At 43.8% G+C, this 17,656-nt stretch overlaps 1 protein-coding gene across 1 annotated transcript in view; it reads left to right on the forward strand.

Annotated features, from left to right (window-relative positions):
• Window positions 1-17,656, forward strand: part of LOC138510646 (vomeronasal type-2 receptor 26-like) — a 219,407-nt gene that overhangs the window by 46,486 nt on the left and 155,265 nt on the right. Inside the window, exon 3 of the mRNA XM_069626434.1 lies at window positions 13,469-14,290. Coding sequence (XP_069482535.1) covers window positions 13,469-14,290 — 822 coding nt within the window. The remainder of the gene's footprint in view (window positions 1-13,468; window positions 14,291-17,656) is intronic.

Genomic DNA, 17,656 nt, shown 5'->3' on the forward strand with positions numbered 1-17,656 from the left:
AAAGGTTCTGATATCTTCATCTGGCCTGGTGCCATGCGTAGGTGTGAACTCTCGCCTCTTCTCTCTCGGCTGGTCATGTGATTCAGACACTATGAATTTTCCTCTTTTCCATCAATTTGTGTATTTAATTTTCGTTTCACCCGCCACCTGCCTTCGCTTTCTTATCTCAACCTTTCAGAGGCAGGATATTCTGTTCTTATTTTCAATTAGATGTAGCTACTGTTCCTTTCTTCTATTGGTATGGCCTTGGCTCTTCTGGCACGAGTTGCTTCTGCTGAGTTTCGTTACAGCTGTCTCTACTCGTTTTGCTAAATATGAATCTTTTCTAGTGTGGCCTTTACTAACCTGGGTTGATTCGGCTTCTTGTGCAAAGTGGAAATGCACTTAGAATAATGTGTTTCGTTTGAGGTAGATTATGTATAGTGGCACTTGCCGCACTATTCTTCTACTAAGCATAGCAAGCCGCACTGTTTTCTTAGCTTTCTTGGGGTTCTGAGCATATTTACAGGTGTAAACTTGGTCAATATCTTCATTTTGCTTGCAACTTAAGTTTCTTGCATTTTGACATCGTCCTTTCACTTTAGGTTCACGATATCTTTGTTCATGGCGTTTCATCTCTTTTTGTTATTCTCCGGTTGTTATTTCTTATATATGGGAGTCAGTCCGGGTTCTTGTGACGTCACCATTCGTCTTCCATTAAGATCTTTTTGGTTTCTTCAGGGACTGTGCTTAGACGATCTTCATTTTGTTTCATTTGTTGATAGGGTTTTCTCAATGGGTACCTTACTGTCCATGGTTTCCTTGATATTGGTACGTCAATAGGTGCTGTTCTTCTAATAGGTACTGGGCACAGCCCTACTGCGGCTCTCTGCTGGTTTATTTGCTCATCATACGTCACATATCTCAGTGTGAATGTTCCTGGTACTTCAAATTGGGCGACTGGAGTGCAGGCTTTATTTTGGACCTCCTCTACACTCCCTCCTGTGGGTGATTCATCAACCACTTTCACCTCCTTCTTTGGATCCATTTTACTCAGTTCTTCTGTGTTCATCTTTACTTCATCGCCTGAGTTCATTCCTTCTTCATCTTCTGGGTCTACACATGATGGTCTGAAGAAGTGTCTCTTTGGAGTCCATGGGGGTCATTCCGAGTTGGGCGCGCGCCATGAAGAAGCACCGGTGAAGCACCGCTTCGCACCGGACCCTGAACGCTGTGCACTGGACTCTTGTGGACTTTGTGCTTAATTTTGGTGTTACTTTAACTGTGAAGCCCCGCCCCCTTTAAGGCGTCGCTACAAATTGAGGAAGCCGCGCGCACCAGGAAGAAGCACCAGTGAAGCATCGCTTTGCACCGGACCCTGAACGCTGTGCACTGGACTCTTGTGGACTTTGTGCTTAATTTTGCTGGTACTCCAGTTTTACTATCCCTGTGATTGCTTACACATTACTTATTACATGTAGCATATACTACAACTCATATTCCCTTTTTTATACCGTTTTTAGTTACTTTAACTGTGAAGCCCCGCCCCCTTTAAGGCGTTGCTACAAATTGAGGAAGACGCGCGCGTGCACCAAGAAGAAGCATTGGTGAAGCACCGCTTTGCCACTTCAACGCAGCGTCAAGCGGTGCGGTGCCGGTGCTTGGCTATTACTTCTGTTTGCTTTGATTTCACTGTTTGACACGTTTACCCTGCGGGACTGGATGCTGAATTAACCTGAGCCTCCGAGTAAGTGCCCTTTTTTGTTTACATTCCATGCAGCGCCCGCCCTGTGGGGGCGATTCTTGAACTTGCTAGGGGCTCTCGAGTGTGTTTTCATTTGTGACTGTTCTCACTCACCATGAATCTTCCCATCTACACTCTGCGGACGGGCATGCCTGTTCTGCAGCCCAACGGGTGTGAAAATCCAAGGTTTGATTTTAAAAAACGAACAACCTCACATAAATGTTTTTTCGATGTAAACAATTGCTCCACCCCGAAATGCTTTTTGGCGGTAGCTTCTAAAGCTCCCGCAAATCCAACAAAGGGGTCAGGTGCTATAGACATTCATGCTTTCTTTCCAGTGAATGTGGCAAAAGTGCCTGAGGCTCCTCCCCTGACGGCTTGCTTAAATCAAGTGCGAAGTGTTAATTGGAGAGCGGGGTGGATTTTGCTAATGTGGTGAAACCCATGCCTGGAGCTTCAGCAGATTGTACCGTGTCATGAGGGGTGTCCGTGACATCAGTTGCTACCTCATTAGTGAGAGTTTTGTTATGGCTTCCAATGATGATGCAGTAATTAATTTGGACTCCATGCATACCGATTACTCTTCTCAAACTTTGTCTGAAAAGTTATCGTTTTCACCCAATATGTGTCCTGTGGTTAGTCCGTCCAGGTTTAGCCTCTCTGCATCCTTTCTGGTTCATACGCCTAGGCAAACTAGGCAAGGAGAAGATGGGTCTCCTTCTCCTAGAGGAAGCAGAGTGGTAAATTTGGCCTTTGAACCATGAACACTACTATGAACACCTTAGTTAAATTATTTGAATCCTTAAATGATAAGATCACAGCACAAAGTGCGCAGATGGCCTCTATTGTGGCCTGGCAGGCCATGCATAGAGCTTTAAGGGGAAATGATTGTGGTGAGCAAACAACAGTAGCTCTTTCCCCAATCAGGGCTACGGTTACTGATTGTGCCACCTCTACCATAAGGCAAACCTTTTTTACTCACTCCTTATGGCCTTGGTCGACCTCGGCAGAGACTTCTGCTGTACCTTTATTTACAGAAGTTATTACTGATCCCCTTGTGTCCGATAATGAAGAGGTTAATCCCTCTACTCAGTCGCCCACTCAGCCTGAAAGACAAATTTATGCCATCTTTGCAAAACCCTTTAAAGGAGTTTCTGGACACCCTCTGAACAAAAATTTGGGTTTGAAGAAGTCTGGTAGTGAAACTGGGGTTGACACTGCAAAAATCTAAGAATGTTAAATCTAAGACGAGCTTAAAATCTGGTTCCACGAAACAGTTTATTAACTCTTTGAATATTCCATCTAAAAGCGCTACTGTAGCTGCAGCAGAAGTTGTGAAATAAAAATATATGGAACTGAACCATCTAAAAAAGATTAAAGCGGGAGTGGCTAACCGAAAAGTTACTCAAGAGCCGTATGCTCCCTTGGATAATCTTGTGGATGTGTTACAGAGAGAACCTAATTCCATCATGACTCCAAGTTTGGAAGAAGGGTCCCTGACTGTCACTCCAGCTTCCAAGCAATGTAATACGCCTGCAGGCTCAAGTGGCATAAGTGACAGGCGGGAAGAAATCAGAAGGGAAGTGGACGCCTATATGTCTAGGTTTGTGCAATTGCCCAATATAGGTGCCCCAAAACTTCACTCAAAACTGTGAGCTTTGGTGCTATGGGTTCAAGCACTGCAGGTCTTAAATCCAAAGCTTCAGATCCAAAGGAGATCGAGACCCAGTCAAAGGTGGCATTGAGGCAGAGTTCTCCTTTAGCTGTACAAAATGAACATTGCCAAACCCAAAATCAAGAAGGTTCCTCAGGGCGGGTGAAGCCCATATCTGACTCCTTTGAGGGGAGGGGTGATGAAATTGCTCAGTTACTTCAAGCCCTTCTGCCCAAACCAACTTCCAAAGCCTCAATGCCTGAGGACCCAAAACCAAAACCACCTCACAAGCAGCCCTTTAAAAAACCAATGCTGAACCCCAAACAAAACACACATGTAAACACATATAATTTTGGGGTGTAGACCTGATCCCTATCCTCAATATCTGCTAAATAGGCATAGTATTTTGGAAATATTTTCCGATGTTCATCAACTTGAGGACATAGGCTCAGCAGACATTGAACAAATTGAATTTTCGAATGAGAATGTGTTTCCCACCATTTGTATGAAATTGCGATCAAGGCTGGTACGTAACATCAGTGGGCAGCTAAGAGCAAATTATTGGAACTGGGTTTTATTCTATTGTTGGGTCCTGCTGAGAGCAAAGACCATGAGAATGCTTCCATTTTTAAGTCAGACTTAAATAACGTGAAAGAACGTGTCCAGACCATGCCATCCCAATGTATGTCTAACTGTATGACAAAAAGTTAACTAACGCAACAGTGTGAAATGATGTGATAAAGTTTGCCTCGTGGAACACACGTGGGCATTCTCATTTGTTTAACAATTCGGATACCCATCTAAATAATTATGACATCATCTTGTTGCAAGAAACATGGCTGACCGTGTCCCCAATTTGGCATGAACACATCATGCGTTTCACTCCTGCCGTGTGTGGGGATAAAGGATGTCCCGTGGCTGGATTGATCACTTGTATTAAAACCTGCTCAGAGATTAAAATGATTTCCTCCTTTTCACCAAATCCATTTCTGCAATTGTCCGTAATATCCATCAGAGCTACGCTGTATGCGTTAGTTAATATATACTGGAACTGGCAGTGCATTGATGATTCAAAATGTATTTATGGTCTTGATTGTTTGTTGAACTATGTTACCTTGCTCCCAGATGTGGCACACACAGTGTTGGCCGGGGATCTCAATTTGCATCTGTTTTCACCTGAGAAAGCTGGGGAATCTGCTCGACAAACTCAATGGAACCACATCATGTCTTCCCGTGACTTAATAATGCTTAATGGTTCATGTATGGACGTTAATCCGCCAAACTTCACCTGGCATTGTGGGCAGTCTCAAGCCATTATTGACTATGTGTATGTGGATCCCAAGTTGATGTCATTGGTAAGACAGTTTCAGACAGTGCCAGTCTCAGTTAGTGACCATCTTATATTAGTCAGTTCGTGGCTTGCTCCCCCGAAAGGTCTGGCATATGTAGAGACAAATTACCATGGGACCGTGAGGTCCAACACTCAGGTTAATCGGGTAAAATGGACCGAAGAAAGTCTTATACAATATGCTTCCTCACTTACATCAGCGTTTGCCCATTCTTGACTAGCTGGGGAAAATCCAATGTGTGCTATTTTGATCTTATGCAGAAGCATTTAGTATATCAGCGAAAATCCCCTACATCTACAGTAGTGAAAAGACATTTATTTGATGCACAGGGCAAAAATAAAAAAACGAATATTGTGCACTGAAACGGAAAGCTGTTCTGTTCCCAGCTGAACTCAGAACAGCGGCCTTGGTCAAAATAAAAACACACTATAGAAATTGGTTGCGGCAACATCGCGCCACATTATGGCAAAAAGATGGGGAGCACATGCTCAATCTAATGTGTAACCAAAACACTGCACACATTTGGACAACTCTCAATGAAGCTATTAGCACTCCACAAACATTAATCCAGGGTCATAACGTTTCCGAATTGGCATGGATTGAGTATTTTAGGGCTATGTATGCCACTACTGCGTCTGTTCATATGACACAAGAGGAGGCCCGGGTTTCAAAATTCCATCTTGAGATACTGAGAACAGACATATGATACTACATCTCTTCAATAAGCCAATCCAGAGCGCCAGGCCCTGACGGGTTATCTAATAAGACCTTAAAACGAAACATTGATTTGTAGACTGAAATATTGTACCAAATTCTTCAACACATCAATATTGCACAGACGATCCCCATCTGCATTCTATTATTATCCCCTTGTTTAAAAAGGGTGATAGTAGCTTACCACAAAGTTATAGACCAATTGCTTTGTTGGACGCTCCAGGAAAACTCTATAGTCGGATTGTGTTACAACAATTGAATGAATGGACAAAGCTTGCAGGCAAACGAGATCCTTTTCAGGCAGGTTTTGTCTCGGTTCTGGGTACTTCCCCTAACATGCTTCTTCTTAATCTGATTAAGAGTAAGTATGCTGAACGTAGACAAAACCTATATATAGCATTTGTTGTTTTATCGTCATTGTTTGCACACCTCTTCTCATCTTTGTCCATAAACACAACTCATACTCCATGCCCCTGGTGCAAGCTGCAGATTGCTAGATGAACCCAACACTGGTTATCTAGAGATGCCATTTCCTGGGGTACTAACATTTTGGGTGCTCCCGATTTGTAGGGCGTCAGAGAGTGTACATAGCAGCTCCCATTCGCTCTCTGCTTCCCCACTGAGCGCATGTGGCTGTACCCTTTATTACTGAATTCTGGATGGTGCACATCAAACATTGGCCCTCATTACAATGAGCGGGTCCAGATATAAGGCGCCGGTAACAACATTACCAGTAGTTTTTGCAGACTGGCTCACTCCGAGTCTACTGGTAGGGGCTGTAAACTACCGGTAGGCATGACCTGGTGGTGGTTCAGGCCCCTACTAGAAGATAAATCACTGAGGCACCGGCACCGTTAATGATATTTCATGATCTTGTGCTTATACAATGGGAGGGCTGCACACATATACTCCAGTGGGGTAGCAGGCTCCATGGTAGCCGCCCCTGTTCCATCACTATATGAAACCTTCTACTACCTCTGGTTCCGATCTTGTTGTACCTTAATGTCCCATTACCCCGCCTCCTGCCGGTTCCAGTACCCCACCCATTCCCGTCATCACATGCCCCACCTCCCCAACTCGCTGCTGACCTATACCAGTAGCCCTCTCACACACACACACACACACACACACACCCTCACACCATCACTCCAACCTGCTCTAAAAATTACACACATGAAACCTGGACCTCTCTTTGGTCCCCAACATTACAACAACAATATAAGAAAAACAGCAAAATACTACTTTTCATTCTCATGCCCCCTTCCTATCAGGTGGGGAGATGCCAAGCCCACGCAATATACTAGCCTCTACACTTGTCTCCATGTTCCTCTTAGTAATACAGTTCTGTCTTCTTCCCCCAATCAGGAAGGATCCTGTTACTCCTTTATCCTCTTTACTCCATATAATATTAAGAAAAAATAAGTCCAAAACAAATGCAACATGGTCTTCCTGCTCAACACCCACACCTCAGTCACCATATCACCACTGTCTCACATGTCCACTAACAGTCACACTTCCCCATACCCACATTGTTTTCTGTTGCAAAAGGTGCACTTACATCTACATGCTCTCCTGAATTCCTCCCTCCCTGTGGTCCTATCAATGCCCCGCCCAAGAAACAGACAGGAATCTGGCAACACGGCTCCTGTAAACCTCTTCAGGTTGTGCACAGGGGAGTGGTCACTGTAGGAGGGCGCAGCCGCTGCCGATGTGCGACTAGGAATCTTCCATCCCTGTTTAGGGTCTGGGATCACGTCGACATCACCAAATGTGTAGGGCATACCACCAGACAACCAGACAAGATGAAACAATCCTCTAAGGAAAAAGGCTTGGTGCACCTCTTGCAAGGATAACAAGGCTTATTTTGTCTACAAAAATGAAAAAGGTGAAAGAGGGTGCTGCAGAGCCCAGCTGTCACACTGGTTAGGTGAAAGCAAACAAGATTTTGTCATTTACTTTGTCATCACTTGCGACACACACAATATACAGTACATATGCCCCGCTCTCATTGGCTATCCCCCATGTCATATGATCAGTCCCCTACAGTATCTCGGCTGACTGGCCACATGTAATCTGTTCCAGCCCCTCAACACATGGTTTCTGGGCCCCACCTCGGGTACTTTTCAGAGGAATGGCAATTATCTGAGAATATTACCCTCCCCATTGCTGAATCACATGATGTGCACCTGGTCATTGACATGATCTAGTGGATACTTTTGAGGTCAAATTGGCCTTCCAGACAAAAGAAGCGCTTATCATGATCCCATACACACAGGCACCCGCGCCATGCCTCCCTAGCACAGAACTGGATTTGGTGACATCACCCCTTGCATCTCGTAGTAAAAATGATAGGACATCTTGCTCTCTGCTCCCCCCTTGGCAGCTGCCCCTGCCTGGTACTTTACCTGGGCCTCTCCAGGACCACACTAATCAGTGAAACTGTGAAGGATTTAGGTGTTCTGTTGGTGGCATCTGGCAATTGTAATAGGACGACCATCGATTCAGGGGCGCTAGTGCCCTACATCTGGGTTGGGTTGTTCTGGCAGCTCGCGACCTCTGCCATGGGTTTTTCCTTCGAGACGGGCGCAGCGCTATCTGAGCTCGGCTATTCACATTCCTTCTAGTTTTGCAGGCCTGCAACACGATACTGTTAGGTTTTGTACCTATCAGGTCTGAAGGCCTCTTTATCTGGCTCCTATATCTGATGAAGTTGTTACCCATTTTGCACCATCTGAGTACCTCAAATAGGAACGTCCATGACACCCAGTCAAAAGCCCTTTCGGCATCCAGTGATGCTGCTACCGCCTTGGCCTCTGGGTTTATGTGTGATATCATTCGGAATAGTCGTCTAAGATTAAATCCTGTTGATCACATGGGGATGAATCCCGATTGATCTGGGTGTGTCGGTTGTTGCATATACGGAAGGAGTCTATTTGCAAATGTTTTTGCAAAAATCTTTACATCCGTGATGATCAGGGACAACGGACGGTATGATGCCATCTCGCTCGGCGGAAGTCCAGGTTTAGCGAGCACTGTGATGACCGCTAATGACATTGAAGGTGGAAGATTCCCATTAGCCAGTGACTCTTCCCACACTCTTAGGACTTTTGGGGCCAGGGTGCTTTTGTATTCTTTATATATTTCAATGCCCAGGGCGTCAGGGCCTGGGGATTTACCAGAGGCCAACGAATCTATAGAATCTTCTATTTCCCTCAATTCAAATGGCCTCCCTATTTATTCCCTCATTTCTGCCAAGAGGCCCGCTAGGGGGTTCTCAGATAAGTATTGTTCTGTTTCTTCCTATGTGCTCTTGTCTGCGTTGGCATATAGTGCCTAGTAGCAATCCCTAAATTCCTCATTAATCTCCTTAGAAGATGTTATGATCTGGCCCGCCATCCCCATAATTCCAGTGATGGTCTGTATCCCACATTCACCCCTGGCCAGTCCTGCTAGCCATCTCCCGGGTCAGTCTCACTCCCCATACTTAAGGGCCTGAGAAGGTTTAGCCATGTATCTTACTTCCAAACCTGCTAGATCACGGAACTTTGTCAGGCTTAACTTGATTACCCCCAGGAGTTTACTATCCTTGGTGTTGCCATATTGGTTTTCTATGTTTCGTATTTCCCTTTCCATATTGCCCAGTTCCTGTCTCGGTTTTTTAAGAATACCTGTAGTCGTGGAGATCAGTACCCCCCTAATCCACACTTCGAATGTTTCCCATACCGTGGCATATTGGCACACCGAACCCCCATTCTGTTCGAAGAATTCTTCAATCTTTTCTCACACTGTTGTGACCTGTATGGCGTCCTTTAGCTTATCCAATTACATTCTCCACATAAAGCAAGGTCTGGATATTTCCCTCATAATACGTTTGATCTCTACTGGAGAATGATCTGACTGTGTGCATGGGTGAATCTTGCTGTATTGTACCCTAGACGCCCAATCTGCAGATATTAGTATTAAATCAGTTTGTGACATGGCATTGTGTACTGTGGAGTAATATGTGTATTCAGTAATATTCCGATGTTCATTTCATTCCTCCATACATCCATAATCCCTAGCTGACCCATTATTTGTTGTACCATCTGTGCGGCACTAGAACGTTTTCATTGGGTAGTTCTATCTCTCACCACGTCTAGTACAGTGTTAAAATCTCCCCCCCTCATGTGATCGGGATATCGCCCTCCCTTGTCACCTTCTCTGCAATGCCATTGTAGAATTCCGGGTCATGAATATTGGGGCCATATGAGTTCACCGGTATGATCCTATTCCTGGCCAACTCCCCTGTAATTATTATATATCGTCCTTGAGGATCTATTTGCACCTTTTGTGATTTGAAGGGCAGTGTTTGATGGACTACTATCATTCCCCTCTGGGCCGTGATGAGTAGGAGGTATAAAATCTCTGTCTTCCCCACTTGGGGTAAAAGTATTGTTTAATGATCCCTTAGCGTGTGTCTTCTGTAGCATCAATATTTTAGGGGAATGCGGGACAATGTATGCTGTTATCTTCCTGGCTTTAATGGGATTATGGATGCTTCTGATGTTCCATGATATCAGGCCTATTGATTCACCCATTTGTTGACTCCTGTATTATCATTGGATTCAGTGTGTTTTCTGTTGATATGAAACCATTTTTCTGACTGTGTTCCTGTGCCACTCCTGCAAGCTGCCAATCTGCATTTTGAACCTTAAAGCATTTCCCAATTCCCTCCCCATCCCTTTTCCCTACCACTCTTGTATGTACCCCCCACCAATACCATCTCCCCCAACTTGATGGTGTCCATTCTTCAAAACAGTAGAATACTCCGGGGGGATTCTGTGAGCGGACAGCGCTCACACAGTGTGCCTCACGCCCATCCGGCAGTTTCCAACTTGTAACATTGTGTTGTGTGCTTCTTATCTTACCAGTTCCTCACCTCTGGCTTCTTCTTAGCGGTCAGGATTTGTAGATCACCCGGCCTCATGATCAAGAGCATTCCCCGCCCCTCGGATGTCTGAATCCCCACCGAGAAGTCAAGATAGATATGCACTGTGCTGGACTCATAGTGTAGTGTTCCTTTCTCCCTGGCTAATTTCAGGATGAGGTCCCTGGTGATATAATTTAGCAGTATTGCGATGATGGTGCGTGGTGGGGCACTGGGTTTGGGCATCGGCACAAGGGTATGATGTGCCCTTTCTACTAAGAAATGTGATGAGAATAGTGCTGAATCGAATAGGGTGTGGAGTAGGTTCTCTATAAATGGTTCCATCGGGCCTTTACATGCTGCTTCCATTACCCCTACGATGTGGGTGTTGTTGCGACACATTTAAACAGAATTGTGAAGATTAGCCATGCGCCACATTTAGACAGAATTGTAAAGATTAGCCATGCGCCACATTTAAACAGAATTGTGAAGATTAGCCATGTGCCACATTTAGACAGAATTGTAATGATTAGTCATGCGCCACATTTAGACAGAATTGTGAAGATTATCCATACGTCATATGAAATAGATGTGTGACGATTAGCCATGAGTAACACTGGATAGAATTGTGAATATTAGCGATGTGTCACATTTAGACAGAATTGTGAAGATTAGCTATGCGGCTCATTTAAACAGAATTGTGAAGATTAGCCATACGCCACATTTAGACAGAATTGTGAAGATTAGTCATGCGCCACATTTAGACAGAATTGTAAAGATTAGCCATGTGCCACATTTAGACAGAATTATAAAGATTAGCCATGCGCCACATTTAGACAGAATTGTAATGATTAGCCATGCGCCACATTTAAATAGAATTGTGAAGATTAGCCATGTGCCACATTTCGACAGAATTGTAAAGATTAGCCATGCGCCACATTTAAACAGAATGGTGAAGATTAGCCATGCGCCACATTTAAACAAAATTGTGAAGATTAGCCATGTGCCACATTTTGACAGAATTGTAAAGATTAGACATGCGCCACATTTAAACAGAATTGTGGAGATTAGCCATGCGCCACATTTAGACAGAATTGTAATGATTAGCCATGCGCCACATTTAAACAGAATTGTGAAGATTATCCATACGTCATATGAAATAGATTTGTGAAGATAAGCCATGAGTAACACTGGATGGAATTGTGAACATTAGCGATGTGTCACATTTAGACAGAATTGTGAAGATTAGCCATACGCCACATTTAGACAGAATTGTGAAGATTAGCCATGTGTCATATGAAATAGATTTGTGTAGATTAGTCATGAGTAACACTGGATAGAATTGTGAATATTAGCGATGTGTCACATTTAGACAGAATTGTGAAGATTAGCCATGTGTCATATGAAATAGATTTGTGTAGATTAGTCATGAGTAACACTGGATAGAATTGTGAATATTAGCGATGTGTCACATTTAGACAGAATTGTGAAGATTAGCCATGTGTCATATGAAATAGATTTGTGAAGATTAGCCATGCGTCACATTTATACAGAATTGTGATCATTAGCCATACTTCATATGAAAAAGATTTGTGAAGATTGTCCATGCATAATACTGGATAGAATTGTGAAGATTAGCCATGCACCACATTTAGACAGAATTGTGAAGATTAGCCATACGTCAAATGAAATAGATTTGTGAAGATTAGCCATGTGTAACACTGGATATAATTGTGAAGACTAGCCATACATCACATGCAATAGATATGTGAAGATTAGCAACGCGTAACACTAGATAGAATTGTGAAGATTTGCCATGCATAAGACTAGATAGAATTGTGAAGATTTGCCATGTCTCACATTTAGATACATTGGTGAAAATTAACCATGCGTCACATTAGTTGTTTAATCTTGCTGCATCCAGAAGGACACATTGTGTCTGGTGTTTCTTGCTGCGCAGAGAGTGGCTAGTGGGATTAGCAAATGTTTTTGCATTTAGAGGAATTAGTGGTAGTGTCTAGTGGGTTGAACATGAAGGCTGGCCAGTGTATTGCATTTGAAAATTTAATTACACCATTCAGTTGCAGCTGGATGAGCTCTGCAGACACACTTGAAAGAACTTTGAAAGCAGCCAATGTACTAAGCACCCTGCTTCTGCTCCCATCCAACACACCACCCAAGTAGTATACATGCCCTACGGGCTGACCAAACTACACACAAACACACACCAACATGACCAACATTTGCATACAACAAATGATCCCAGGCACTAGACCGTACCCCTACGGATACAAGAAGTCAATGTGCACAAAGAAACTACTGGCCAAACTACACATGAAACACACAAACATACAGCAACATAACACACAGTCACATACGACAAACAACCCAGGCACTGGGCCTCACACTTAAGGATACAACAAGTCAGTGCATGCAATCAATCCACCTGCAAGCCAACACACACACAGTACATGCAATCAATCCACCTGCAAGCCAACACACACACAGTGCATGCAATCAATCCATCTGCAAACCAGCACACACACAGTTCATGCAATCAATCCATCTGCCAACCAGCACACACAGTGCATGGAATCAATCCATCTGCAAGCCAACACACACACACAGTGCATGGAATCAATCCATCTGCAAGCCAACACACACACAGTGAATGCAATCAATCCATCTGCAAGCCAGCACACACACAGTGCATGCAATCAATCCATCTGCAAGCCAGCACACACAAACACCAGTTTCTCCTGGTTCAGGACATATCCTATCAGTCTTCCTTCACTACCCACCCATCTGCAAGCCAACACACACAGACACCAGTTTCTCCTGGTTCTGGACGTATCCTATCACTCTTCCCTCACTAACAAACCCCACCCATCTCCTAGCCAACACACACAGACACCAGTTTCTCCTTGTTTTGGATGTATCCTATCACTCTTCTCTCACTAACACACCCCACCTTCTTTCTTGCAGAGCCATGTAAGCATCTGGAGACTGCCCCAGTGGTGGTAACAGTGCATGGTAAAAGTCAACATAACATAACAATGTTTATTTATGGGTATTTTGGATGATTTCACCAGATCACTCATTTTAATCTCTCTTCATTTCAGATCAGCTTTGGGGCCCAATATTCTATCTTTAGTGACGAAATGAGATTTCCTTCCTTTTATCGGATGGTGCCAAGTGAGTACTCGCTGTTTTCAGTAATCACTCAGCTGTTGAAGCATTTTAGATGGACTTGGGTTGGGATTGTGACTTCTGGCGATGAAAGCGGGGAGCGAGGACTGCGTGGACTACAGAATGCGGTCGACCAGAGCGGAGGTTGCGTTGAGTTCTCCATTATGTTACCTGATACGCTTTCTTCACACAGGAAGCTTTCCCAGATCACTAAATCTATCCGGAAATTCTCAGCTCAGGTCATTATTCTATATGGTACCAGGACAGCATTGTTATCATTTTTCTTGAATGCATTACTGGAAGACATTCCTCATAAAACATGGATCATTTATGGGAATACACCGTTTGAAGAAGAAGTTATAAATGAGAGTAATGTGTACATATTCAATGGGACGCTGTCCTTTTCTATCCAGAAAGGGGATATTCTCGGCTTTCAGGACTTCCTCTATGACGTCAATCCCTCAATGTTTCTAGAACATGACGCTCTGGAACTTTTATGGCAGAAATGGTTTCATTGTAAATTGAAAAGTAGAAATAATTCACAGAGCATATACATGTCTAATCTAGAGTTTTGCTCTGGAAACGAGACCATGAGAAGTGTTGGCACCTACATGTACGATGTCATCAACTTTCGATATTCCTTCAAAGTCTACACCGCTGTCTATGCATTGGCGCAGGCCTTACACAGCATGCATCAATCAGACCCGATGTCTGGAACTGCCGGGAGCTTGCAGCAGGAGCTCAGGCAATGGAAGGTAATAGCTTGATGCATGAACCAGGCAAGGCAGGGGTGTCCTTTAATGTCTTTCTGTTGCAGGGTTTATAACCATGGATTCGGGATAGCTTGGGGCTAAATAAAAGTCTTCTTTTGTGTCCTCATTTTCTTCTTAGCATTTGCAGCCAACAGTCAAGGATACTACTTACATCTCCTTATATAGTACCCTTCAGAATTCAGAAATCAGAAAATGTGGCATGTCAGGGGATGCAGTGGTCGAAGAGTCTTTCATTGGTTTGCACTTCTCCTGTGGATGGGTCTCATGCAAGGTATGCTGTGGCATGTTAGGGGTTTCAGTGGTCAAGGAGTCTTTAGAGCAGGACAAGTTTGGAATAAGAATAGAATTGCGATGCCGAAAACACGGGATGTTTACAGAAGGAGAGGACATGTGTTGTGATGTGACTTATAAGAGATGATGGAACATTGGGTGTGAGGGATAGAATGTGTGTGCCATGACCCCAAGAATCTGCCCACTGTTCACACACACACATAATAATAATATATAATTGACTAATTTGGGGGTCAGATTCTCAGAGTCAGTTACGGGTATGGCGCATATTAAGTGACAATCTGGCAAGTTTAGTCAAGTTCAGTCAACAAGTGGGAGGGATCTCTCGATTTCTGTCCCGCTGTAAGGAGCAGACCCTTGGATGTTGTCCTAAAAATCTACTCTGCCCAGATGAAAGCAGTCACCCTGTATAGAGCACCACTCTGGAGCTTCCAGACAGCTACTGAGATTCAGGTGAAAGAGAATACATTTTTGAGAAGGCTATTAGGACTTCCTGGAGTGGCTCCATGTATCTCTATTCATAGGGAACTGGGATTGCAATTGTGGGAGGACCAGTGGGCATTGGCCCCAATAATGTTTTAGATCAGACTTTGGGTAAACGAGTATGCATCTCTATGCCATTTTATCATTAAGTCCCTAATGGTCAAGGACAATTGAAGGGAAATCCCGTGGCTCTCCTATATTGAGGGAGCACTGTCCAGTGGAAATATTTGGGCACTCTTACCACCAGTGAACCTGTTGACCAAAAGCCTAATGAGATCCTATGAAGGTTGTTTGCGAGAAAAGTCTTAGAGGAAAAGAGATTTCATCGACTTTGCAACTATTTCAGATAGAGTGCATGCAGTGATCAGCTGGGTGGAAGAGATCCAGCCCTATTTAATCTGGGGTTCTACTACGAGAGACCACTGGCTGCTCACTCGTGTGAGATTTGACATCTGCAGCTGAGGGGAACTACAGCAAAATGGAGTGGGTATCACACCGAGGCGGATTGCCCAGCATGTGGTGTTGCTAGAGAGTGCATGGTCCATCTTGTGGTGTTCTGTCCTGCCTATAACAACATTAGATGATCTACCATACTGCCGGTGCTTAGCTCAGCCAATATCCGTACCTATAGGCCAGCGGTTATCTATATCCTGACAGCAGATTCTGTTTTGACAGCATGGGCACTACTAACCTTTCTGAGAAGAGCCATGTATTGAAGAAAGGGGTTGTTCATGTAATTGCACTGAAAAATAGGCTATTTCCTGAATAATTTGATGAAGTACTGCCCCAATTGTATTGGATGTATTTTGAGGGTTTTCACCCCCTTTTATTAATTATTCTCTGATGTTAAATGAGATGATTTGTTAAGTAGCTACAGATGAAATTTGTATTGGTTTTATGTCTTTTTTGTACCTTATGTGATTTTACCATTTTTCATTGAATACTGTGTTTTGATCGGTTTTAACTTTGGGGAATTGGGTTTTAGAAGCAATTGTGAGCAGTAATATTAAGTCATCATGTATTGTATTATTGTATTTTATATGTGTTTGATGGATTTGTTGTGATCCAAATAAACACGTTGACTGACTGAATATATGTATAGTAATTACTGGTACTGTAGAGGGATTATACCGCATTTGTAATATGGTGGGATGATATAATTGAAATGTATATGGTATTTATGATTGTAGTAGAATTGAGGGTAGTTCTTATGGAAATAAAGCTGGTATCTCTGGGGGTTTTTTCTGTGAAGAAAAACGGTATAATTTGTTAAACCAGATAGTTTAAAACCTTTAATTTCATACCATTTTACATAGAGATTTACCTTTTTGACCTTTATTAATAGTACATTGTATGTACTATGTTTGGTAAAATATCACTGTGTGTTACACTGTTGTTGTATTATGTGAGTAATCATTGGGTTATTGGGGAAAAAAGCCATAGTGTATTAAAAAGGCCTACTGTATTTACATACAGTTTTTGGCATTTACATGGTTTTAAAGAAAATACTTGTTACAGAATACATGTGTGCGGTAGCATAGAGATATATTTTGACTGACTGTGAGTGTGGTGTCAATGTATATCTGGCCCCTTTGGCCCACCAGATTTCCACTTTCCCCTCTAACTTTCAGTGTTATGCGGATGGCACACAGCTCTTTTCAGGCTACCCTCAGCCTCCTCTCTTTCCTCACTCATTCCTGACTGCCTATCTGCTATGCTGGGATGGTGCGCCTCCAATGGTCTCTGCCTTAATTCCAGTAAGGCAGAGATTCTTCTCATTGGGACTCCTGCTTCCTCTCTCTCTCTGGCTGCCCTCCTTAGGCCCTCAACCCTCACCCACGTGTGAAGCAAAAAACCTTGGTGTCATCTTCGACTTCACTCTCTCATTCTCTCCTCACATCACGGACCTTGCCAAAAAGGCACACTTCCAGCTGCACCTCCTCAGAGGTATTCTACCTTTCCACACCTTCCGCCAGAAGCTCACTGCATACAGAGCTCTGGTTCTCTCCAGGCTGGACTACTGCAACAGCCTCTTTCTGAACCTTCCTAACTCTAATCTTTGCTCTCTTCAACTAATCCAGAACAGGACTGCAAGACTTATCCTGGGCCTCAAGCCCATGGACTGCATCTCTCCAGCTCTGAAATCTCTCTACTGGCTCCCGGTGGCTGCAAGGATCAAGTTCAAGACCCTCTACATCATTCACAAGGCTTTCTGGGCTGTGGTCCTCACTATATCCAACTCTCTCTACCTAAATACCTTCCTTCCAGAGCTGTAACGCTCACCTGATTCCCACGGAGGCGCTGGTCTTGGCAGGAAGGTGTCTGTGACTCAAAAAGTGATGTGCAGGACTCGATTGGCTTCTGGGGTCGAACCTCTTCGCACTGTATGTCGAACTCGAAGGGTGAGGTTTCTGCAGGTGAAAGAATATGGGGTTTAATGGTCTGGGTTGTTGAATGTCCCTCTCTCTCTCTCTCTCTCTCTCTCTCTCTCTCTCTCTCTCTCTCTCTCTTCCTAGCTTCTCCGTAGAGCCCCCAGGTCAACGTGCTCACCTTAGATAGGTGAATGCTGGACTC

This window comes from Ambystoma mexicanum, chromosome 6p, assembly GCF_040938575.1.
Source record: "Ambystoma mexicanum isolate Mex_15411 chromosome 6p, UKY_AmexF1_1, whole genome shotgun sequence".
NCBI classification, from domain to species: Eukaryota; Metazoa; Chordata; class Amphibia; order Caudata; family Ambystomatidae; genus Ambystoma; species Ambystoma mexicanum.